The sequence below is a fragment of the Cygnus olor genome, chromosome Z (assembly GCF_009769625.2).
Source record: "Cygnus olor isolate bCygOlo1 chromosome Z, bCygOlo1.pri.v2, whole genome shotgun sequence".
Taxonomy (NCBI): domain Eukaryota; kingdom Metazoa; phylum Chordata; class Aves; order Anseriformes; family Anatidae; genus Cygnus; species Cygnus olor.
The window spans coordinates 28279921-28306833 of NC_049198.1; the positions used below are offsets into that span (position 1 = coordinate 28279921).

The following is a 26913-nucleotide window of genomic DNA, read 5'->3' on the forward strand; positions in this document are numbered from 1 at the left end:
CTATTCTCCGTTATCACCAGTGATAGGACCCGCGGGAACGGTGTTAATCTGAGGCAGGGGAAGTTTAGGCTGGACATCAGGAAGAGGTTCTTCACCGAGAGGGTGGTTGCACACTGGAATAGGCTCCCCAGTGAAGTAGTCACTGCACCAAGCCTGTCTGAATTTAAGAAGCGTTTGGACTGTGTACTTAGTCACATGGTTTAAACTTTTGGGCAGACCTGTGCAGTGCTAGGAGTTGGACTTGATGATCCTTATGGGTCCCTTCCAACTTGGGATATTCTATGATTATATGATTCTATGATTGTTTTGCTCTGCTCTGGTGCAGCCTCACCTCCATTACTGTGTGCAGTTTTGGGCATCACAATATAAAAAGGACATAAAAATATTAGAGAGTGTCCAAAGGAGGGCTACAGAGATGGTGAAGGGTCTAGAGGGCAAGATGTATGAGGAGCAGCTGAGGTCTCCTGGTTTGTTCAGCCCAGAGCAGAGCAGGCTGAGGGGAGGCCTCATGGCGGCCTGCAGCTTCCTCACGAGGGGAGCGGAGGGGCAGGCGCTGAGCTCTGCTCGCTGGGACAGTGACAGGACCCAAGGGAACGGCATGGAGCTGGGACAGGGGAGGGTCAGGCTGGGTGTTAGGGAAAGGTTCTGCACGCAGAGGGTGGTCGGGCACTGGGACAGGCTCTCCAGGGCAGTGGTCACTGCACAGAGCCTCCCAGAGTTCAAGAAGTGTTTGGACAATGCTCTCAGACATACAGTCTGATTTTGGGTGGTCCTTTGGGGACCCAAGAGTTAGACTCGATGATCCTTGTGGGTCCCTTCCAACTCAGGGCATTCTATGATTCTGTATACCTTTTAAAAAGCATGGGGGAAAAAAAAGTATAAAAAATAAATTCTGCATCTCATCAGAAATTTTAACAACAAAATTGTGGATATAGAATGTGCTCATATATGAGAGTTATAAATTAGAAATGAATTGGTAAACTGTACATAGAGTTGTAGATATATATAATCTATGTAAATTGAACATGCTGCTGTGAATAACTAATCTTGAAATAAGGACCACTGAACTTAGAGCAAGTCTCAATCAAGAATTTTGGAAGTAGTGATTATTACAGTCTACTAAGATACAATCAGCTGACTCTTTTTGTGGTGAGAGGACATGCTTTGATGAGCAAATCAAAAACATTTCTAACGTAAATCTGCAACAGTTTTGTCATTCTGCTCATAAATTCATATTTGCTGTTTCCATGGCAATTACTGTTCTGAGATTTTTGCCTTTTTTTTTTTTTTACTAATGATAATTACTAAAACAAGATATGCAACTTTATTACTTTGATTATGTTTTTTTTTTCCTTGATTTTCAGTGGCATGGTAGTCACGTGGGAGGAATCTCTTACGATCTGAGACAGATTGTTACATTTTTATTTCAGTCATACTGCAACACCATGGTTTACAAAAACGTTGGGCATTAATTTATGGAAAAAAAAATCTTAATTGGTATCTGTCTCTTCAGCAGCTACTCCTTTCCACTCTTGCTGCCAAATGGCAGAAAGGGTAACATTCCTGACCATTTGCAGTGACCAGTTTTCTTTTCTTGAACGCATGCACAGTGATGTCCTTGTTTCAGTATTAAAACCTTTCTTTTAATGCTAATGAGTTAAATAGAAAGGGAAGTCCATTGCTCTGACTTCATAGCTGGCTGTTTAAATAATAATCATACTACATTTAACTGAATTTGAGCTGTGTTAGAAAGTGTGTTCAGCTTCTGTGAACTTCTGTGCTGGAAGTCCCAGTGTTGATATTAGAAGTATGAAATTCACTGTAAATTGTTAAACTGCTAAACAGAGTTATTCAGAAAATAAAATCTATGTTTAGATTTGATTTTGTAAGAGGAATGGGGAGAAATTGCAAAAAGCCCAATATATATGTGACAATGTTATGTTTTTTTTTCTTTAATGATAATTCTTAAAGAGATATAAGTGGGCTGAAACAATTTCCTCATTTTTTCTGGAATTTAGAACAAAGTAAATGCACTTACGGGGACACAACAGTGACACATAGACCTGTTTGAATAGCTTGGGTGATTTTGCTAGCTATTGGTAAATGAAGGATAACAAATGTAGGTATTTAAGGTTTTGGGACTTAATCTTTATATATTTTTAATTAGCAACCAGTATTTGTTGAACTTCTTACTATAAAGATACACCAATTTAGTTATTTTATAAAATTCACCACAATTTTGCTACTGTACAATGCTTGTTGTCCCTATTGTTCTTCAATTAGCTGCACTTTCTTTTCTGATTTTTTTTTTTCTGCCTTATAAAGATGAGAAAAGATGTGTTGGGTCACCTTATCCATCTGCCTGCCAGCGTAAGACCTCACAACAGTTTATTTCTCCAGCCCTAGTTTTAAATTACTTGCACACATGGGGCCTGTATGTCTTTCTCTTGGCTGAGAGTTTCGCAAGAGATGGTGTTAACACTGTCCATACCACCAATAGGGAAACTTTATATATTGCTTACCTTAAAAAAGATTTTTGTAGGTTTGATCCAACATGAACGTATTTATCAATGTGTGTTTTAAGATGTTATGCTTTTCCACTGTTACTGTGAGCATGTATGAGATTTATTTTTTAAAAAATAAACTTCAATTTTTGTCTGAAATGACAGTTAAGGCAAATGCCATACTGAACTAAATTTCTTCAAATCTGTATCTTTCTCCTCAAAAAATTCTCTTACATTGATCTCTTTGGGTAAGCATGTAACCTTCCAATCAGGTTTAGCAGAAAGTTTTTACGTATATGATCCTCAGACATCATCACCATTCAAGTCTACTTAATTTTTAGTGGAAGTCAAGATCTCTGTTAAATATTGCAGTATTTGGAGTGGTAAAACCATGACTCTATCTACCATTCGTTGTCAGAGTTTAGAATTCAATTGTGTTCTCTTCTGTTTAATTGTAGCATTAAAAGTGGAGAAAAAAAGGTCTTATCTTAATTTTTAGCTCTCTAGGTCTTCAGCTTTGTAACAGATGAGGAAGTTGGTCTTTGCTTCTGTTAACTAAAGTGAAATTAAAAGCAATTAGAGCAGAAACTCATACGGTCTGCCTTTCAAAAATACTTGTGTTTGGTAAAGTGTTAGGAATAGGATTTCTTCTGTTGTCAGTACTGAAGAGAATATGCAATTTATGACATTTTATGATGTATTTCTCTCAAAAAAAGTTGGTGTCAAAGAGATGTTCTTAATTATTTATACAGTTAAGAGAGCAGCACTTGTTAATTGCTTAAAAATTCAGAAAAATTTCTGATGCAGTTTCACTAATCCCATTGTGGGATTATGGAGAAGACATAATCAGAATCAGCCTCTCCTCAGAGGTGCATAGCTAAAGCACAATGGGACCTAACGGGGGAAAAATCATGAGAGTGATAAAGAATCACTATCATTGAAGATCTTCAGAACTTACTTAGATAAGACGTGGAGAAACCTGATACTTTGAGTTACCCCAGTTTAGATAATATCTGGGGCTATTTGACCTTCCTTTGCTAGAATTTGATGTCTTCAACTCTGTATATTTTTCAGAACTATCTGTTATTTTTTGCCACCTCATAGAACTCCTCTGTTGCAAGTGTTTTGCAACTATATCATTCAGTGCTTTTGCTGTCTTCTGTTCTGAAGATTAAACTAAGCTGAAGCATTTATCCTGTATTGAAGATAAAATTTTATGTGGAAAATCTAGAGGAAGTGGTATTTGATAGTTCATCCTGAAATAATGATCTAGAGATTTAAAAAACGGAATGTTTACTGTGGGAATTCATGCGTGCCACAAAAATGCATTTGACGAGCTTCATGGCAGATGAAAGTTTGTTTGCAAAGTTAAAAGGATGTCCTTCTTAACTGTACTTAAACATTCTTAAGCCCTGTGTCTTTAATATTTTCTTTTGCAGCATATGCTTGTTAAACTCAATCTTTATGAGTCTTCATGTGTCCTTATTCAGAGCCCATATGTGCATGCTCACCTGTAGTAGAGTAATAAGATAGGTATATACTTCGTGAGGATAGGGCAGTTACTGTATTATTTCACACCACTAAGTCTTCTGAAAAGTTTTAAACTTAAAAAGGAAAACTTCCGTATAACCTCTCAAATTTTAGGTAAGTGCTGTAAGTGCTACATTTTAGAGCCTCTACAAGATGGAAAGGCCTTTGTTCTTTTCTGAGATATTCTATTAGAATTTTGTTTTAAGTCTTAACACTTGTCAAGCCTTTTTTCCTTATTACCAAGAATCCTAGTACACAGGACTTTGAGGGAGAAAGAAGGTGCAGTTAACACATATCTAGAAAAGGAAAAATATAAATAAATGCATATTTTCGGAGACTCCTCTCTACAAAAGAGTCATAGACTTGTAGCTGGAACTGCCAAGACTTGAAACGAGTGCTCAAAATCATATCCCACAATTCTCATTTTTGTAGTACAGATGGATTTCAAGATCTTGGTTCTGAAATGTGTCAGTGATTAAGGAATATATAACTTGGAAAGCATTGAAGGGGAAATAAACTGTCTTTCAAAAGGCAGTTTTGAAAACAATCTAATTCAAAGTAGCTGTTATTTAAAGCAAATTCTGAGATTATAAGTGTAATAGTATTGGATAAACATAGCAATAAATCTTGCATTTTTCAGGTATAAAACAATAATGCAATTTTGTGTGTTTTTTTTGTGGCGTAGTATTTGTTTTCTTAAAGCAGTGTTCTCAGCAAGAGGAATTTCTAGCTTCAGCTCTTAATAAAAAAATAAAATTTAAGGCAAAAGTAACTGTGAAAGGAGAGGAATAAGTGAAATAAACTTAAGGTTATTTATTATTGATTTTATCAGTACTAATAGGCGTGTAAACAGTTTTTGTAATGATCTAGTAAATACTTTTAGTAACTTTAACTTTTGAAAATCTTTTTTTTTTTTTCTTGAACTCATCACCTCACTTTCCCTATTTTTCTCTTAAATTGTTTAATTTTTCTTATAAAAATCTTCTTTCTGGTCTTCATCTTCTTTAGTTACAAGATTGAACCCAGTCCGTTTCTGTCTTGTCTTATTTGATCTTTCTCATCACAAAACCTTTACTCCTCTACTGTACTTCGATCTCATTTTCCTTTTTGAGGAGAGCTGAAATCCTGTGTTCTTTTTCCTTTATTTAGACATCTACAGACATGTAAAGCTTGTAAAATATTTTCATCCCCAGAGGCCCAGCATCACTAGACTTTAAGTTCTTTAGCATTCTCATCTGTCTATTTGTAGAAATTCTAGTGACTTGCAGCTTCTGTCATCTCACAAAAGAGAATTTGAGACTATGAGATTTTGTCCATGTTCCCTTTACTGGGAGACCAACGAGAATAGTGAAGCTAAAGAGAGGTCAAAATTACTTTTTTTTTTTTTTTTTTTTATATGGACTATGTGTAGGTGAAGTTGATGCAGTTTCACTTAGTGTCAGATTGATGGAGATTTGGTATCAGAAGCTTTTGCGTGAAGTTTGGAGTTCCATATCCCTTGGCTTGGTAAAGCATATGAACATGAGCCAGAAGATTTCTTGATACTAGTTTTAATTTATTTTTTTATAATTATATATCTGTTATTATTATTTATTATTATATATCTGTATTCGTGTGTGTGTATACATACATATTTTCAAACTGGTTAGAACATTATTTGTGCTCCACAATACCAGAATGAAGTGGGTAAATACTATCACCTTTTTTCACTGTTGGTAGAAATATTTAAAATCTAGCTGTCTGTAGCACTTTACCTGAAAGATCACTCTTAATACTTTTTTTTTTTTTCTGACATGTTGTGTGTTCTTGATCTCACCAAAAATCTATACCATCTATTTTCATGGATGAGTCGCAAAACTCTTGGAAATGTGTGTTATGTGTAGTTAAATTAAGTGCAGTTAAAATTTAGACACAAAACCGCTGTATTCACAACTGCTATAGAAAGGTACAAGCACCATTTGATTCAGAATTGTGCTTGCTCTCTTAGAGTTTTATTAGAGTACCAGTCTTCAGCAGCTTCTTTAGAAGATGATTTTTGTGCTGGCAGTTGATGTTCCAAGTTCAAGATGAGCACCCAGATGGTAAACGGTATTGAGTGTTCTTCATCTGACTCAAAGCCTTAATCTGTATATATTAAGGAGCAATTGTGTAGAAACTGGACGCTACCTATTTCTATTTCTGTATTTTGGAGAGGTTTGGCAAAGAGGGTCAGTAAGGGTGAGTAGGTGTTCCTTGACACATGTACATCAAAAAGACATTACAACATCGAGCTGCAAAAAGTGCAGAATCTACTACGTATGTATTGTAGTGAAATATTTGTCTAACATTCTAGTGAACCTGTATGCCATCCTGATGTTTCTTCGTTCTATTTCATGTTCAAGTTTGTCTTACTCTGAATATGAGAGTAATTGTTCTTTTTAGGAGTAATTAGACCGCTGAATCATAACTGTTCAGACAAGAGGTCACGTAGCTATCTTGATACCTCATGGAACTTCTGGTGGCACTTTGCTCTTGCAGAAAATACTACAACCATCCTGACTTGAGAGACGTTTATATAGTCTATGTACTACTAAAGAAAATTAATGAAATTTAGGTTTGACTACACAGGATGATAAGTTTGTGATCATCTCATCTGTTCTAGGTTATATGTCTCCACACCCATCTCCACTAGGAGCACCAGAGCATGTTTCCAGTCCGATGTCTGGAGGAGGTCCAACTCCACCTCAGATGACCCCCAGCCAACCAGGACCAATTATACCTGGAGACCCACAAGTTATGAGTCAACCCAACAGAGGTCCTTCCCCTTTCAGCCCTGTACAGCTGCATCAGCTGCGGGCTCAGATTCTAGCATACAAAATGTTAGCTAGAGGTCAGCCTTTACCAGAAAACCTCCAGCTTGCTGTTCAGGGAAAGAGGACCCTGCCTGGCATTCAACAGCAGCAGCCTCCCAGTGCCTTCAACAGACAGTCTGGTAAGTGCACCCAGGCCTTGTGTCACTGTACAGATAATTTTTGGAAGTTCTTCTTGTGGAACATTATAGAAACACGTGGTGTTCAGAACTGTGATTTCAGACAGTATTCTGGCCTTTGGTTTTAACCTTAAGCAAGTGCATAAAACATCTCTTCTTAATAGGATATTGTCAACGCTGAAATTAAAGTATTTGCCTTGTTACGTCAGATATTTTTTGAATGCTAATCATACTTAATTGATTACAATTTTACTATTCTTAAAGTGAATTTTCAGTCTCCTGTCATTATGGGGAAAAAATAGATATGAAATCTGGAGCAAGCTGACTGAAGGTAAAACAAACCATGTATAGTGTTCCATCAAGTACATAACATGAGGAAAAGAAAATGTTCTTAGTATTCTTTTTCTTCTAATGATAATAAATGTTACAATGTAGTAAGGGGGTACCTTTTGGTCCTAAGAAAACTGTTACATTAAATACCCTTTGTAGTTTCTGAACACTTCCATTACTGAGCTAGCATAAGAAATAGAGCGTTAAGATGATCCTGTTTTCTTGTTAGTAATGGTTTTAATAATTCCACTGGTCACTCCATTTCAGTGCATATGACTTAGATATGACTTAGTTACCAAACAGAGGGTTTATTTAGATGTGATTTTAATATGCTTCATTATGTATTTTTTCACAGTAGAATCTTCTTAAAACCATGTTTAATGCACAAAAATACCATTTGCCTGAATAGACTAGCATGCTGGAAAGCAGCTGACTATTGCATGCTTGGAAATGCTTTGTATCTCAATACATTTATTTCCTCTGTCAAATTTTAGGCATTGGGTTACATGCAATGAGTGGTACTGCAACTGGACCAGGGCCTGCTCCAGGAATACCCGGACATACACCTGCCATTACCCCTAAAACTTGGAGTGAAGGTATAGAGGAGTATAATGCAAATTTTATGTCATACACAGAGTTATGGTTAAATGGTGTAGGTAGAGAGTACAGAAAAGATGCAGAAAAAAAAAGGGAAAGTAAAAAGTCATACAGAAGAAATAGCATAACCTTTACTGTGCCTAGGACTTAAATATCAAGGAGAATCTAACCATTTATTCATCCATGAGTGATTGACCAGATGAAATTATTACAGTTGTTAGGCAGCCTGAACATAAAGCACCTTTTTATAATCAGAATGAAATATATAAGCTGCCTGAGGGACACCCATAAAATCTACTTATGTTCTCAGAATGCTTAATTGCAGGAAGCTTGTCTTTCAAATATATTCTTTGTTACTGTAAACAAAAGTATTCAAGACATAGCAGAATGAAGCATTTTTTTTTAACTGGGTTGCTTTGAAAGTACAGTGTAGTCTTTGAGGTCTAATGAACAGAATATCATTTTTTCCCCACTTGATAATAATTTTTGAATCAAATAATTTGTTTGGATTTACAGGCTTATTTTATGGTTTGGAAGTAGAGTAAAAGAAGGATTGTATTGAAAGTAATTAGAAGTCCCTAATAGTAAATTGTTTGAAGGGTTTTGTTGGTTTGTTTTTTTGCTTTAAGAGAGATTTAAAAAGAAATACAATATTATAGACTTGAGAATAACACATGCTTCTCATGCATTGGAAATCTTATGTGGTGCTGTTACTTGTGGGTAAATCTGGGGACACTGATGACTGTGATAGTTGATGTCATAAAAAATTCTCAGTCATTAGTCAGCTACTTAGGGCCACATAAAAAGGAAATGAAATAATAGTATGTAATCAGATGTAGAAGTGCTTTTCTTGGAATACTCCCAACAAATATTTACAATTTGAGTGGGATAATAAAGAGGGTGAAAAGTGTTTCTTGAGAGGTTGTATGTATGAGTTTATCAGGCACAGTGCCTTCTGGCTCAAATGCTGTGACTGAAAAATGATGGAAGGTATATAAAATCACTAGATGGATAGTTTTATTTAAGTAATCCAGTATGCCATAATAATATATTTGTCCTGTTCAAGTATAAGCTGCTTAGAGTTTGTCTTTTTTCACTGCTCTTTTTGATAGGAAAAAAATTTCTGTTCTTGCTTTATCTGTTACAAGGATTTATTTGGTGCGTTTTTAAAGATTGTGTTTATTTCTTTAGATTTATTTTTCATTCATTATGAAGTCCTTCATGGTAGTGTGCGTTCTACAGTTCTACAGAATTTGCATGATTGACTGAAAAGTGAGACTAGAGAGGGGCTTTTGGTGGCTTTGCTCTCTTTCCTTATTTTTTTAAAGCTGAAATGCAATGATGAGGTTCAACAAGAGCAAGTGTAGAGTCCTATATCTCTGGGGAGGAATAACTGCACTCATCAGTAATGGTTAGGGGCTCACCTGCTAAAGGGGAGCTCTGCAGAGAGGGACCTAGGGGTCCTGATGGAAAACAGGTTGGCCATGAGCCAGCAGTGTGCCCCGTGGCCAAGAAGGCCAATGGCATCCTTGGGTGCATTAAAAAGAGTGTGGCCAGCAGATAGAGGGAGGTTATCCCCCACTTCTACTCAGCCCTGGTGAGGCCACACCTGGAGTATTGTGTCCAGTTCCAGGCTCCACAGGGGCGGTTGGGCTAAATGATCTCCAGAGGTCCCTTCTAACCCCTATGATTCTGTGATTCTGTGAAAATGTGAAGTTTGTGCTTAAGTTCCTTTTCTGGAGTTTGAAGCAGATGTGTCAATGACAAATGGTGATCTCTGAAGACTAGGAGTCTTTTTATCTAGTTTTCAGAATGTTGGATTTGTTTATGTTGATTGCAAACATAATTTGTAGTTGTTTTTCCTAGCATTAAATTACTATGACTCCTCAGACAATTAAGTGACAGCTTAATTGTTACTGTGTCTGTTGTTGTAAGTGACAATTTTTTGCATATCTGAATGCATGGGCGACTTGTTGACATAATGATGTACTGAAATATGTGACACACAGTGTCTGTAAATCATCTAATTCCAACCCCCCTGCCATGGGCAGGGACACCTTCCACCAGACCAGGTTGCTCAAAGCTCCATCCAGCCTGGCCTTGAGCACCTCCAGGGATGGGGCATCCACAGCTTCCCTGGGCAACCTGTTCCAGTGCCTCACCACCTTTAGAGGAAAGAATATTCTCCTTATAACTAATCTAGGTCTACCCTCTTTTAGTTTAAAGCCTTTACCCCTTGTCCTGTCACTGCACTCTCTGACAGACTCCCTCCCCAGCTTTCTTGTGGGCCCCCTTTATGTACTGGAAGGCCGCTCTAAGGTGTCCTTGGAGCCTTTTCTTTTCCAGGATGAACAACCCCAACTCTCCCAGCCTCTCTTTGTAGCAGAGGTGCTCCAGCCCTCTGAGCATCTTTGTGGCCTTCCTCTGGATTCACTTCCACGGGTCTGTGTCCTCATGTTGGGGGCCCCAGAGCTGAACACAGTAAATGACAAGTACTATATTCATATTAACTGAGGAGTTAATTTGAAGGGCCACAAATATAATGGAAGGACAGAATCACCTTTCCGATGAGAAAAGGCCGGTAGAGCTGGGACTGTCCATCCTAGGAAACAGAAGGCTCAGGGAGATCTTATAAATCTATATAGGTACCTCAAAAGGTATTTTTGAGGGAGCAAAGAGTATACAGCGAAGCTCTTTTCAGTGGTGTACAGTGACAGGTAAGAGGCAATGGCTGCAAACTGAAATAAAGGAGGTTAAGCTTGAGCATTAGGAAGCACTTCTTTACTGTGAGGATGACTGAGCTTAGGCGTAGATTGCCCAGAGAGTTTGGAGATCCTTGGAGATCTTCATAAACCATCTGGACGTTGTCCTGGGCAAGGAGCTTGTGTAATCCTGGTTGAGCAGGGGGGTTGAAGCAGATGAGCTCCAGAGGTCCCTTCCAACCTCAGCCATTCTATAATTTGGTGATTATAGATGTATTCTAAAGTGGTGCAAGGACAACAAACAAGAAGCAGAATTAGATCTTAAGGGAAGTAGAATCACAGAATGGCTGAGGTTCGAATGGAGCTCTGAAGATCATCTAGTCCAAATAGAGCTGTTTTATGTCTTCTAATGCTAAACTTAAGTCAGCATGGATGGGCAAATAATGACATTCATCATAAAGTTTCAAGTGTGTTTTTTTTTCTTTCAACCAATTCCTGCAATGTGTTGTGTACTTCCATTTTAATGTTTTTTTAAATACAGAGTAAAGTCTATCTCAGTGTGTGCTTTTCTGGTAATTTTGTATGTTTGTCTTAGCTTCATGTTTTGTCTTCAGAAACCATCTTGAATTTCTTCCTATATTCCATATTTCATGTTATAAATAAATATTTTTTTATGATTCAGGCCAAACCCCAGATATGAGCGTCTCCACTGCTCCTCAAAAGGTTCCTGCACCTCCACCTAGTGGAAGGCCTTCTCCTGCCCCTCCTGCTGCCCAGCCTGCTGCTGCCATGCCTGGACCTTCTGTACCACAGCCACCACCTGGACAGCCTTCACCCATTGTTCAGCTGCAGCAAAAGCAGAATCGCATCAGCCCTATCCAGAAGCCACAAGGATTAGACCCTGTTGAAATACTTCAAGAGCGTGAATATAGGTAAAAGTGAATAACGTGATTCAAATGAATATGCAGATTGTTGTTTTGCACTTTCTCAACAGATAGTCTTTACTGGCAAGTATCGTAGTGACAATCATATAAACCGAGTTTCCAGAGAGGGACCGTGTCAAAGAGAAGTACAGAAACATCAAACTCAAATTGATAATTTAATTTCACCTCAAGTTACAACCTAGACAAAGCATACTGGCAGTATCATTGCAAACCATCTACGTTTTAAAAAAGCTCAAGTTCTCTGCTGTGTTACTGTGTTACTTGGATTTTTCAAAAAGCAGAAGTAAGGAAATCAAAATCTTTGTAATCTACAGAGAAACCAATTTAGTGTGGTAAGTTTTCAAAATTACAAACAAATAAGGAAGGGAGCAGTGGAGGTCAAATAGCTGATAGTGGCCAAAGCAAAAGCAAATTTTGTTAGTGATCATGGTGTTGGTCGGACTACCAAAGACTAAAGAGAATGTTAAGGATGACACAGGCAAGATTAAAGAAAAGGTTACCAGGAAATACAGTCTTTAAAAGTTGTCTCCTGAGTGCCCTAATTAGTTGATGAATTATATTCATAACAAAGTATAGAGGATAGCATTTCTTGTAGAACTAGAAAGAGACTTCTCCCCTTTTCCTATCAACAAGGCCCTTTAGACGACAACAGTTGTCCTTCAGAATCTGCAGGCAGAAGGATCTTGACCTGCACATAAAATATTTCTAAAGATTATCAGTTGGAGGGAAAAGACTGCACATAGCACATTGTTTGGTTTGGACTAATGAAACCTCTTCTAATTACTATAAGAATGAGTTTGTGAGGAAAAAGTAACCAAATGGAATGGCAATCTCACTGGAAGCAGGTTTGAAGACTTTCACTTCATGAAGGTAAGGCACCATAAACTGCTTTAGGATGTGGTGCTATTTCCAGAATCCAGGCCTTGATCCCAGAAAAGCTCTCACTTCCTGCGTAAAATAATGCTTAAGTAATTTTGTGGCATGTAGTTGTGGTAATTATCTTTTTATTGGTGGGACACACCATTACGTAGTTTCACAGTTGCTCAAAATGAACGTTTGTATTACTAACCTGAACCAAGAATTGTGTGGCCAATATAGTGTAACCTTCCCTGCATCGGTTGCCTCAAATTTTTTGATCCTCTGTCTATCCATCTCTGCTCTTATTGCACTATTTACACCAAACTGTTATGACTTAGTATGCATAAGTGGAGGAAAGTAAGATAACTGTGGCAGAAAATAATTTGTTACATTTAATATATAGAACTGATTGCAGATACAGCATATGCATGCGCTAGGTTCTAAACACCCTAATCTTGGCAGAGTAAGTGTGTTGGAAGTTTGAGAGGGATTCTGTGGTAAGAGGTTCTCACTTCCACTTTTTACAGTAGTGGTTAAATAGTGACCCAAGCTTTTTTAATGTTGAACACTGCTGGAATTTGATATAGCTTTGCATACCAGAATGCTTAGAACTTCTGGAAGTCTCTTCATTGCTTAAAGCTGTGTAAGTAATATATGACAAAAGCTTTAGGGAAAAAAACAAAACAAAAAAAAACAGTGTAACAGCTTTTATGCTTTGGATGGTGCTAGGCTTAGCTTTAATGTAGGGAAGCTTAATGCAGAAACATGAAGCATTCACACTTCCTCCATAAAATGGGAGTAGAAAAAAGCCGGTATAAATATTTTTATTCTGATAACCTGTGAAGTTAGCGGTAGCTTTATGAAACAGTTCTCTCTTAAGATCTGTGAGTAGTTAAATTTTCTAATAAAGCATTATTCTCTCAAATACCCAGAAAACTGGGTTCACATTTTTCATGAAAAGATGGAATTAACACATAGGTGTTTCAGGTATCCATATTTCAAAGATATAAACCCAAAAGGCATGCTGTTTCATTGTGGGAGTCTGAGCACTGAATCTGATCAAGTTAGGAATTCATGAAGGTCACAAACTGTTTACTCTGTGACTTTAAACATAGTGTTTCTGCACTAAAGGTGTGAAGTATAGTGCTGGGGATTCTGTCTCACATTCATTTACTACTAATTCATCAGCTTTGTGATAAAAGTTAATTACTGGGTTACTTGGCCTTTCTTTGTGGTTTATACACTCTTCTTAAGCAGTTAACGGCTGACTTTTGGTAGGGGATACATGCTACTGTGTACACATTTCCATTTTTTTATGGATCATTTATATAGTTTCTGTATTACAGCATGTCTTACTTGCACACATTACAGTGCTGTAAAGGTGAAATACTTTAGTTTTTGCTATTACACTAAATAAATCACATCTAATTATTTATTTCAGTGACAGCAATTCTTTTTTCCCTTCCTTGTTACTAGATTGTTATGTAGTTTGACAATTTATCAAATAGGCACATACAAGTACAGCACAGTGTTCCTATCCATTAACCATGTATTAAATAGACTGCTGCAGATGGAGAAGCAGTAGTGGACCTATTAACATATTGCTGGGTCTGAAAAAGCTTTGAATGTGGTGTAACATCAGCATACTATTTCTTCTCCCTGAAAACCCTTGATCCATTTATTTTAAAAAGTGTCTGGCATAAATTAACAAAAAGAAAGAAAGTGGAGAGTTAATGTTGTAGTTAAATTCACGTGGTTGTGCCAAGAAGCTATTTGTAGCATGTGTTAAAAAAAGGATTGTATGATAATTGCTGTAAATCTCTGTATGACTGACTAAAGGTAGATAAAAATATACCTCGATATTTTAAAATTCTGATTAATATAAGAATTCTAAAGTATTTATATGTGGAGAGCTGTTAAACTAGTGGTCCTTATAATCTTGCTGAGGTGATAAATTCATACCATGCTTTTATGAAACTCCCCTTAACACTTTCTTCAAAATAAGTGCTGCTTTTCAGTCTTAGTGAATAGGTGATCCCTTAAAGCTAATTATATGCAGTATAATTTAAAGTTATTCTGCTATGTGGAAAGGCTTTTTTCCATCTTATCATTAATTTAAAAAATGTACTTGTGTCCTGTGGACTGTTAGTACCTTCTTTCTGTTATCTGCAAAATCTCTTTTTTATGTATATTCATTGCTTGCTGTATGGTGTCCACTCCAGACTTGCTGGAATGTGCAAGACTAACCTTTATAGTTGACCGCAGTTAGTGAGGAAGAGGTGTACATCAATTAATTGCAAAGGGATTTCTGTGTAGATATGTTAGCCACTTTCTTCATGGATGAGGATAAATTGCTGAACTGCAAAGATTAATTAAATGTATTGTTTAAGTAAGATAAGATTATATTCCTCAAGTCCTAGTAAAATCATCTGGGAAACTCTTCTCCTTGAATTCCATTGTTGACTTAATAGCAGTTAGTATTTTTCCATGAAGACAAGAACAGTCCAATAAAATGCAGGCATTCTCTTTAAAGATTTGAAGGTGGCTCTAACTTTAAAACACTTCAAGCAGTTGTGGCATTCACTTGAGGTGAGATGTCTGCCATGAAATTCTTTTAAAAATCCTATTGACTACCCAGGAAAATTCTACTACTGTTAGTAACCAAGACAATATGTTTAATACTTCCAGGAAAGTCTGAGATAAAACTGCCAAATAAGTTTCCTTTTTTTGTTTAATACATAACTCACTTGGCTGCCATTTTTCTTTACTCTTTTCTATGTATGCTTTATATTTTCATTAATATGTACATTTTTTTGACCAGGACTTTATTTTGAGAACAAACCTGAGTTTCTATGAGAATTTTCTGAGTTGGTATCTGTACTGACTTTGAAATGCTGTGGGTTTTTTCTTGTTTGGTTGTTTTTTTTGTTTGTTTTGTTGTTGTTTTTTCCCTACTTCTTCCATGTGGCTGTATTGTAAAAGGATAATAATCACACATGAAAGAGAGTAAGTGTTGTGAGGGTAGCTCAGTGCAAACCTCTGTTTTTCTGGTCACTTCAGCATATGGAGGGAAAAAGTTGGAGGAAAAGTTAACATTGAAATGCTAAGTTGCATTGTATATAATAATATATAATAAATATAATAATTTTATGTGTATTTATTCATGGTCAGCCTTTCAATAAAGCAGGATTGAGAACAAGAAAGAAAATGATTAGCAGCTTGAAGGGTCTTTTATATGGAGTGGACTGCTTAGTGTGATAACGGGATATAACAGCACACTGTGTAAACTTGCATTATATTTAGTCGTATCTCAAGAAGATTGTATATTTTGATTTTTTTAATAATTTAGATGATAAAAATAAAAACTCCAGCCCAACTTTGGCTTGTAATTACATTTATAATTCGTAAACTTTTATGTTTAGGAGGCACTTTCATCTATTTTCTTACCAGAGTTAGGCTAACAAACCAATTCTGACAGAATCAATAAGTGAACATTTCACATCATGTTTTTTCCAAAATGCTTCATCAATTTAGCTATCTAAAACATAAGGGAATAGTAGGAAGAAGCTAGATTAACTTTTTGTGCTCATCTTCTTGTATAGTGCAAGAAGGAACACTCCATGCCAGCAAAAAAGAAGAAAAAATATAAACTGAAAATATGTTCAGTATTCAGCCTTACTAAGTCCACAGCTCAAAAGGGGAGTCTGGGAAGGTTGTGACTGCTTCACTCACTAAAGTTCCTAGAAGTCAGTGAAACCAGGATCTGGCTATAACTTTTTTAGGTAATTATTTCAGAAGCATGGCAGCTATTTGGGGAGTGAAATAAATCATAGTTGTGATCGATGATTACATCTATGTGTGAATAATCAACAGGCAGAGCATCCAGCATGGACTTAGAATACTAATGGTATTCTGTTTGTACGCTGTGGCTGCTTTTCTGTATGGATATACAATAGTACATCTAATCTCCAAGGAAACCACATAATTCTCAGAATTTTGCATCTTTAGTTGCACTAAAATGTCTTCTCAATAACTGAAATGCCGAGTTACAAGTGAAGTTGTACAAAGTGTAGACTTTTTTTTTTTTTTTTAGTGTAGTACGGCTTATTTAAAGGAACAAAATGTACCGATGTTTCTAATGAAACTCCTTCTGGCTAGGACAGTAACTCTTTAGGTTTTACACTTCAGTCTGTATGAAAAACTTAACTAAACCAATTTTGCTTCAATTTTTTGTTCTCTTGAGGGCACTTAGTTAATCTTCTGCAGTTACGCAGCATTACATACTTTTTCTTCAGGAACTTCAGAAGTCTTTTGGGAAGACAAAAAAATATGTTGTTCTATAATTTTGGGAAGGAGTACTGCTACAGAACAGATGTTGTCTGCCACTTTACAAGTGATTCTAGTTGCTTTTCAGATTATACATGAGTCATTATGCATGTAGCTACTCTGATACTAACTCCATATATCAGGTGCAACCATTTTGCCTGACATGTGATCTACTTTCCAGCAGTAAGGCTTACATGTCAAGTGTATGAGAGTTTGTAGCACAGTGCACAAACCACAATGTGGAGTGCTGAGGGGTTGAAAGGCAGGGGAGACATGGAAAAGAACACTGTATGCAAAAAAGCTCCATAGAAAGTGTTTTCTTTCTGCCTTCACACCAGTCCAAAAGTCCTCATCACAGAAGAACAGCAGCAGAGGCCTGTTCTTAATGTGATCTGATGTTTTGTGCTTTGCGAAAGTAAAGAAAATGGAGATTTTTGTGAGTCCTGTGCAATATAGGGAGATAAAAGATATTCCCATTCTTCATCTTTAGGTTTTTGATTTTGGAAGAGAGAGGACTCCGCTTTCTTTCTCTCTCTCGTTTCCTTTATCTCCCTCTTTCTCACTGTCTTTCCTATTCCCTTTTTCTTTTTTCCTTGCTCTTTTGTGCTCGTTATTTCATTCTCTCTCTCTCTCTTTCTTCATGCATTTGGGAAATGATGGGCACTGAATCAGTTGAATTGTATGCAATTTTTGTATGACTTAGAATTTTTGGGTCTGTTATTTTTATGCTTCAGCAAAATTTACAGTTCACAAAAATACTTAATTGTAAATAAAACCACAAAACCTATATAACTGTTAGCTCAGTGATCTTGGTTTTCAGTGTAAAAAATATAACAAAACAAGGTCCTTATGGCTTGTCCATTATTCTCTTTCTGTTGAATTTGCGAATGAATGCAAAAGGAGGTTGCAAAGGTAGAGTGCATAAAACAATACCCATCGAAGAAGCCTGAAAACAGAATCCTGGATATATGAGTAAAATGCAGTTTCTAAGTTGCTTTTCTTGCATGTCCTTTTGGTCAAAATTAAAAGAAGGGCTGACGAGTATTTTCATTAATTTCCAATTTATGGAAAAGGATACCTAACCTCCATCTCAGTAGAAATCTTTTAGTTTAGAAACAAGTGGTAAAAGCCAAATAAATACCTGAGATAAAATGCCTATTTTAATTGTATCATTTTGATAACTATTTAAATATTTTTCCTGATGTCTTATCCATTTTTGTATTCACTTAGGCTTCAGGCTCGAATTGCTCACAGAATCCAGGAACTTGAGAACTTGCCTGGTTCTCTCCCCCCTGATCTGCGAACCAAGGCAACGGTGGAGTTGAAAGCACTTAGGCTACTGAATTTCCAGCGTCAGGTAATGCCTTTTGCTTCAGGAAAATTGTCAGAGATTATAGTCAAATGTGTATGTGTAACACAGGATGAATTGGCAAGAGATCTTTACAACAGTACTGAATCTAAGCAGGAGATTTTGTATGTGAGCAAACTTGACTGATAAGCATGTCACAGAAATTGTCTGATTACTAAAAATGCACAAGAATTCTTTCTCCCTCCTGCTATATTTCCCAGTCTAAAGTGTACTATAGAACCGTGCCTTTTATAAGGAAAATGACAGTAGCACAAAGAGGAAACAAGCAGAACAGGTTGCAAATCCATTTTCAACACAAATCCCAGTAGACATCTTCTTCTGGACATTCTTTATACTTGTCATGGGTCCTCTTGCTCTGGGAAGAATTGTATGGTGGTGGTGTGTGGTATTTCTTATGATCTGTTTTCAGAATTTTCACTGTGGCACAGACTTTGAAAATTAAGCTTAACAAGATCATACATAAAACAGAAGTTTGGTCTTGAATGTATGTATTAGCAAACGAATTTCAGAAAAAGAAACACAGTGCCAGACTCTTCTGGGCCTCTTGCTGTAGGTTTTTTCAGCTAGTTTGGAGGACTAGACATGTGATTCGGCAGGTCAAGCAAAAATACTTCCTGACAGAAGTCTTTGCCAGTAGTTGTACTATGATGCTCGAGTCTTCCTTCCCGCTGCCCTGGCACTCCTTTGTAATGAAGTTTTGTTGGAAGTTAAATGAAAAGCATCAGGCTCTCCCTGCTGCAGTGCTGGGACTGTGGCTGTACTGTTCCAAGCCTTTACTGTTTCACTCTCCCTGCTGTCTCCTGTGCGGCTGACAGTGAAAGCAGTTGTCAACTCTGTTCAGCTCCAGCTCTAGAAAGCATGTTATATATGTTGTTCATTCATGTTTTATTTGGATGACTTAACATCTTCGCTAGCTCCTTTCATTGCAACAGAACAGTGATTTGTGCTATCTTGCTAAGAAGGAAAAAATTATGATTGAGAATGATGAACTCTTTTGGCCATCCTGTGGAGGCTTAAGATTTGTTTAGGGAAACAGATATATCCGCTGCAACTGTATAGATGCTGATTGTTTGTAGAACTATAATAAGGAAAATGGAAGCTGGGGCATTTTCTGGACTGTTATTATTTTACTCTGCCATAACAATGCTTACGGTTGTTTTTCCATGTATCAAAACTGTCTATTTGTTTCTTTTTTTACTCATTGGTAGTTGAGACAAGAGGTGGTAGCCTGCATGCGTCGTGACACAACGCTGGAGACAGCACTGAACTCCAAAGCCTACAAGCGAAGCAAGCGTCAGACTTTGAGGGAGGCCCGTATGACAGAAAAACTTGAGAAACAGCAGAAGATAGAACAGGAGAGGAAGCGTAGACAGAAGCATCAGGTATTTTAACTTATTAGCTGTTTGTCTGGTCACAGAAATTCAATTTGCTTTGTTGTGATGATCTTTCCTGTTCTGTATTTTATTCACCTTTCGAGTTTTTAAGACACAAAAAAACTTCAAATCATGAAATAAACAATAGGAAAACAATAAGATTATAACATCTGTATTCCTGATTTCAAATCATATGCTTTGTCCAAGTGTCTGTACTAACTTGTTTCTTTTTCTAGGAATACCTCAATAGTATATTGCAGCATGCTAAAGATTTCAAAGAATACCACCGGTCAGTGGCTGGGAAAATTCAGAAACTTTCTAAAGCTGTGGCAACTTGGCATGCTAACACCGAACGTGAGCAGAAGAAAGAAACAGAGAGAATTGAGAAAGAAAGAATGAGAAGACTAATGGTAAGGAGTGGAGGGAGAGATATGATTGTGTTAGCTAAAATCACATACTCTATCCTTTTTATGTTTCATATCCTGTCTCAAACAACCACCTATTTCCTTTGCAGAGTAAAACCTCTGTAACTCAAAAAGTATAAATCTAAAACTGCTGCACTTCGATTATGTGTATTTCTGATGATGACACTGTTCACTTTAACCTGTAACTACTTTTTTTTTGAGGTTCTCTGACAAGAATAATTGTTTTTTTTCTTTCAGCTTGAAAACTTAGCACAGCCACTAGTATATAGCATCACTTAATCTAATTAATTTCATATACTAGCATTTTTACAAAACTGCATGGATATTTGCGCACTATATAAATACTGTTTTTTTTCTAGGCTTAGAGTTTTTGAAGATTCCATTTGATTATCTAGTTCATGGCATTTCTCAGCAACTTTTGCATAATACTGATTTCACATACAAAAATACATAACTCATAGCAATAATGAATGTAAAGGGCAATCAGTTCTACCCATTAATGCTCCAGGCCCATACTGCTTCATGCTCTTTCAGTTTTCTCTTTTTCACAGCTGCTCAACATCAGTTTTATCCTTTTTAAGACACAGTAAAATGATTTTGTGTGTAACTGTGTCTTGTCAGAACACTGTGGGATTGATGAGTGGGCTGCCTACGTCTCTGGAGTTAAAATAATTGTGGAATGTAAAGTGTAGACAGATTAATGTGCATGGGCTAGTGTATGAGCAACTGGGACTGGAAAAATATCTTCAAAACGTTGGTTAGCTCTTTGTTAACACTACTAACACTTCACTAGCATAGAACTGAATAGGAATTGACATTTTCTTTGAAACAGAGCTGGTAAAAAAAAAAAAAAAAAGTAAGCATCTAAAGAAAATAAAGCTCTATTCCCTGTTCAAAATCTATTCCCGTCATGGATTAAAGACTGAGCAGTTTGCTTTTAAAAATAACAAAAGAAAATATAGAAATGATTAAATATAAAAAATGATAAAAACTTAGAAATAAAAGCACATGCAAAATGTAAATAAGGGACTTGCATAAGAGAAGAACAAATGTTTAGACCCGAGAGTATTTCTGAAATTTACATACTAATCTGCATTGTCGAGCATTTTTGTAATTTGAGATAGTTATCAGCAGTCTACATACTTCAGCTGTTAAAATGTTAACAGAGAAAAGAAAAATAACTGACTAAAAAAAAGATAATTGTGATGTTTTAGAAATACTTTAGTACATTGTTTTTGAGGTTGAGCTTAAGAAATTCTAACCTGTGATAAAGTAAATAATGACGATGTCCACTACTGAAAAATAAAGTTGATTTGAATGTCCAGAAATGACACGTGATACCAATGCTTCTAGAATACCAGTGCTTTCTCCTAAAACACCCTAGCCAAGGCGTTTGCTTAATCTCTTAACATATAAAAAGGTCTTGATAGGCATTTTCAGTCTGGGGGTTTCTGCTCAGAAGTACTTGCCCCTGCTGCTCATTTAAATTCTGCGAAAGAAATCTGTATGTTATGTATGTTGAGTTGCTTTGCCTATTTAGTTTCAGTCCACTTGTGGTGTGTTTTTAATTTTCAGAGGTGTATTAGAGGTTTTTACAAACATTATGCCTGCTCAGGCTCGTGGTGTAGCATGATGTAGCAAAAATGTGCTGTGTCTAAAACTCTTCACTTACATTCTCAGCAGTTTTGAATTCATTACACAGATTGTCCTTCATTGACTGTGATTAGAGATGGTGATTGTGTCACAGCTCATAAATATTAGTATATATTACATACAAGAATGGTCATTGGTATGATTTAAAAGGAAACTGTCAAGACAAGCGTGAATGTGTGAAGGAAGTACCTTGGCCAGATTACAATGACTATGTGTTCAATAATAATAATAATAGTTGTAAAGGCTTAGCTTCTGAGCAATGGCTTAAACATTACTACAGAAGTTTATGAGCAATCTTACAAGCTGAATTTGAATGCTACAGCTGTACTTGGCAGCTTTTTGCAGTCTTGGTGTCTTTCCAGAAAGGCAAGAGATTGTTTGTGTCTCCAAGAGTGCACTCTGTTAAAGTAATCACCTTTAAAATACTTCATATTCCATGTTTGTTTTAATACATAATTATATACCTCTTTGATCTCGTTTTGGCTAAAATTGACAGTAGTGTCTGTGCTACTTTCCTTGTGTTTTTCTGATGTACTCAGACAGTGCATTGTGTCTTCACAGCACATAAAAATAATATTTCATGGTATGTCTTAACCCTAACTTGTATCCTTATGTACATATGTGAAGTTGCCAGAATGATTCAGAGATGCAGCTGATATGGTGAATCCCTTCTCTTATAGTGGTCTGTATCAAAGATGAAAAAACACCAGAGTACAAAGGTGGTAGGAAACCTACCGAAAAGAAAATTTCCTTTTGACACCTTAAAGAAAAGGTTCTTACTCTTACTGGAAAAATGACCAAATACAAGTTCAGTATCCAGCTTCCATGTTCTTTCTCTGGGTATGAGTTACCTGCACTTCATGTCTTTGAAAAGACATCACAGAAGATTTACCAAGTATCTGTGTTTCAGTACAGTACAGTCACTAGTCAGATTCCCTAGGGCTCCATTTTAGGGCTAGTTGTCTTCAGTATTTCTACAAATGACAAGGATGCAGGACTCAAATGTATGCTAAATAAGTTTACAGATGACACTAAATTAGGAGGAGCTGACTCCCTTGAGGGTAGAGAGAGGCCTTGCAAAGAGATCTTGACAAATTAGAGAGCTGGGCAATCACCAGTTGTATGAAATTTAAAAAGAGGAAGTGCTGAATTCTGCTCTTGGGATGGTGCGGCCTAGGCTACAAACACAGACTGGGGGAAGAGAGGCTGGGGAGGAGCCCTGCAGAAATGGGTTCTGTTTGATGGCAAGTTGCATATAAGCCTGCAGCATGCCCTGGCAGCCAAAAGGGCAACTGTATCGTGGGATACATCAAGCACAGCATTGATAGCTGGTCGAGGGAAGTGATTGTCCTGCTCTGCTCTGCACTGGTGCAGCCTCACCTCAAGTACTGAATGCAGTTTAGGGTGCCACAATAAGCAAAAGACAAAACTTCTAGAGAGTGTCCAAAGGAGAGTAACAAAGATGGTGAAGGGTCTAGAGGTCAAGATGTATGAGGAGTGGCTGAGGTCACTTGGTTTTTCGGATTAGAGACTGATGAGGGGCATCATGGCAGCCTACAATTTCCTCATGAGGGAAGGTGGAGAGGCAGACTCTGATCTCTGCTCTCTGGTGCCAGCAGCAGGACATGAGGGAATGGAGTGAAGCTGAGGAGGTTTGGGTTGTTGGGAAAAGGTTCCTCACTGAGAGAGTTGTCGGGCAGTGGAACAGGCTCCCCAACGAAATGGTTATGGCACCAAGGCTGCCAGAGTTCAAAAAGCATTTAGACAATGCTCTCAGTTGTATAGTTTAATTTTTAGGTCATCCTGTGTGGATCCAGGTGTTGGATTGTATGATCTCTGTGGGTTTTTTGCAGGATATTCAATGATTCTAGGACACTGTAATTTCCTTGATGTGGAGGTTTTTTTTCCATGATTTTTTTTCCTGTTAAAACTGTTGTAGATTTTCCAATCATTCCATGAGGGTAGGATATGTTTAGAATTATAGAATCCCTCAATTCCAGAGTCACTCAGGCTGACCATGAACTTGGGAGGTTTCTAGTCCAACCTCCTTCCCAAAGCAGGGTCAGCATGAAGATCAAACCAGGTTTCTCAAGGCTTCTTTCCATCATGTCTTGAAAAATCTTTAAGATCTAGAAATGGCATAACTTCTCTGGGCCTCTGTTGCACTGCATGACTGGGGAAAAAAGTGTCTCCTAAAATCCAGTCTGAGCCTCCACAGTTTCAACTTCAATCAAGGTCTGTTCCATGCTAGGGAAATTTGAAGCAGTATTTACAAGTGGTCTGACAAGGAACAAGCAGAGGAGGGTATAATCACTTCCCATGACCCTACTGGTAACATTCCTGTTGATATAGTCCAGGATGCTGTTGATCTTCTCTACTGTCAGGCCACATAGACAAATCCAGTTCAGAATAAATTGACATCCGTGGATGGATGCAGTGGAGCTGTTCACCTGCCTATGTCATTGTCAGGAGCTCTAGGACTCTGTCTTTGAACTTCATCAGGTTTGTGTTGGCCCATTTGTAGCCCATTTATTTTGCCTGTTCATGTCCTTCTGAAGGGCAGCCAGCCCCAGCATATCAACTGGCGTCCCCTGTTTTATGTCATCTGAAAACTTGACTATTGTCAAGTCTTTCATCTGTTACTCTGGGTCACTGACAGAGATGTTAAACACATGTCCCAGGTAGACTTCTGTGGCACCCCTCGTGTTACTGGCTTCCGGGTAGGATATGACCCTTAATCCCAAGCATATGACTCTCTGGGCCTGGTCATCCAGTCTTCTCTTTATCCATCTACTTGTCTACCTACACAGATCGTAATGACCTAATCAAGATAACACATGATTATAGAGAGAGGGGTTGTTGGTATTCAAAAACATTTCTGTCATGGCTCATGTTTGTTTTGTATTGCTAGGCTGAAGATGAAGAAGGCTACCGTAAGCTGATTGACCAAAAGAAGGATAGACGCCTGGCCTACCTATTGCAGCAGACAGATGAGTATGTGGCTAACTTGACTAATCTGGTATGGGAACATAAACAAGCACAAGCAGCCAAAGAAAAGAAGAAGAGGAGGAGAAGAAAGAAGGCAAGTAGTTACGTCTGACATCTTTAAGCCATGTCTTCTTCAAATACAATTTTAATGTTGATTAATATAGTGATCTCCAGTAGTCATATACATACCAGAGTGTGTAAAGTCATCTACACTGCCTGATTCTTAACACTGAGTGAACTCTTCTTTCTCCACTAAAATCTGTAAGAAATTTGCTAACATTAATTCCCAAGAAGGCGAGGAGGCAAGACTAGAAAATTGTGGGTTGTTAACAATGATTTGCTAATAAACTTTCCAAAGGCAAAATTGGGCCAAATGTGTAAATTAAAATTAAAGTACTCAAGTGGATCCAATAGATCCAAAATAAGTTGTGAGAAGGTTAAAAGAGTCTCGTTTATGTAGTTGTTACATGCAGGATAACTTGCTTAGACCTCCTTATTCTGAACTTGGCTCAGTCCATCTTGAAGGACCATTGCAAATAACTAGGAAGAACTTGAGTAGGTTTATAATAAAAAGGTATTCTACCAGTAGTATGTTCATTGTGCATTCTTACCATTTAACTGAAACTTTTCAAAATTATCTTTGTTCATACTAAATATTTTACCATGTCAGAGAGACTGGTTGTAGAAACTGAACAGTGTTAGTTTTGAAAAATTTACGTTGTGTGTGAAATGATAACTAAACAATGATTTGCCATTTTGTGACCTATAAGTATCTTTAATTTCTTGCAGGATGGATTAGAGGATTTTTATAATCCTTTTCTGTGCCTGGTTTGGTACTAATTATTGATACAAATATAAACATATCTACGTTGTTTACTGGCAGCACTCTAAATGTGCTAATAAATACCACCATATAACAACTTGTAATTTTGGAGATGAATGACCTCAGAAATACTCTGTATTTTCTTCTGTCGCTCTCCAAAATGTCTGTAATTTTGTTGAGTATGTTGTTAATATATAGACACAGTCCCCTGCCTTCACAGCTAAGATGTAATTTAAATGGAGTTTTTGACCCACAGTGCCTGTGAGAACAGACATGATTTAGTGTACAGAATTCACAGTAGAGATGGTCCTTACTGAGAAAGTGTGGTGTGTACATGCACTGCTATAATAAAATGTTTGAATTCGACTATCTATTGGGCTGTTTGCCTCTGTGATGCTCAGTTTAGCTGGTATGTGTGAGGAATAAAGCATCTTCCAGCAATGTCATTACAGACATAATTTTCCTTCTCTGAAGTAAAATGGTAGTGTGTGCCATAAATATGCAGTGCTCATAAAAATCCAGGCCTCTTCCTGGCCTGAAAACTAACAGAAAATTAGTAGAAAAAAATCTGATCTCCGTCCTGATCAGCTGCAACCTATTGCTTGTGATGATGCTCTGCATTAAGCTTTTGCTCACCTGTCAAGAATATAGGAGTGCACACAAATATTATCCTTTTTTCAAGAGTTATTTATAACTCTATGAATTTTCTTGTTGCATGGCTGCAGCACTCATTGAAGTTGGTGGCTGCCTTGTCATTTTCCTGGTCTTTATGTAGTATTTCCTATTCTTAATACATTTCCATGTATGTTTCATAATCCATATAAAGTGCAGATTAATCTACTAACACCCGTAGTTAAGTGTTTCATACTAAAAGAGAAATGAGAGAAGAGAGGTCTTAGGGTTTTCTCCTATAAATCACAATGAGGAAGTAGATGGTGAAAAAGGCTTACATTATATACTGTCCAAGTGAACCATATGTTCTTAAGAGAATAAGATTTCAGATGAGTCTGTGTTTTCTCAGGGACACAGTTTTGGGAAATCTTTGTGGTAGATTTTTTTTCTATTTTTTACATTCTTGTAGTTGCACCTTCTGTCTCCAGCCTCCTGTTCAGCTCATGTCCCACTTACATAGTCATAGATGGAAAAAAAATAGAGCAGATGAAATTTTCATCTGATGGGCCAGTTGAACTTGCTATGCAAACTTTCACCTTTATCTGTAGGAGCATTTCCTGTCCTTTTGCTGTGGAATTTCCTACTTTTACAAAGTTGGTTTTGCTATGTACATTAAAGAAATCTTTGTACTGCCCAAAACACAGCTGCAAGAAATCTGTTATTTTTTACATTCAGCTCCTTTGAAATGTATGCTTCTGCTTTCCAAAATCCTTGTTAACCTAGGCTGTAAATGCTTGCTCTCACAGCAGGATCTGGGCTTTGCACAATGAAAAACATTGATGCTTACTGCTTTTTTGTGGTGGTGTGTTTGAGTTGTAAGCATTGACTATAGCTAAGCTGTAATAATCTTT

The 26913-nt window shown here is 37.1% G+C and overlaps 1 protein-coding gene across 6 annotated transcripts in view; it reads left to right on the forward strand.

Moving 5' to 3' along the window:
- Positions 1-26913, forward strand: part of SMARCA2 (SWI/SNF related, matrix associated, actin dependent regulator of chromatin, subfamily a, member 2) — a 124413-nt gene that overhangs the window by 20374 nt on the left and 77126 nt on the right. For all 6 annotated transcript variants that reach the window (XM_040539934.1, XM_040539932.1, XM_040539938.1 and 3 more), the window contains exons 4-10: positions 6676-7005; positions 7827-7928; positions 11314-11563; positions 17990-18116; positions 19337-19510; positions 19738-19911; positions 24491-24661. In XM_040539934.1, the coding sequence (XP_040395868.1) occupies positions 6676-7005; positions 7827-7928; positions 11314-11563; positions 17990-18116; positions 19337-19510; positions 19738-19911; positions 24491-24661 (1328 nt within the window). The remainder of the gene's footprint in view (positions 1-6675; positions 7006-7826; positions 7929-11313; positions 11564-17989; positions 18117-19336; positions 19511-19737; positions 19912-24490; positions 24662-26913) is intronic.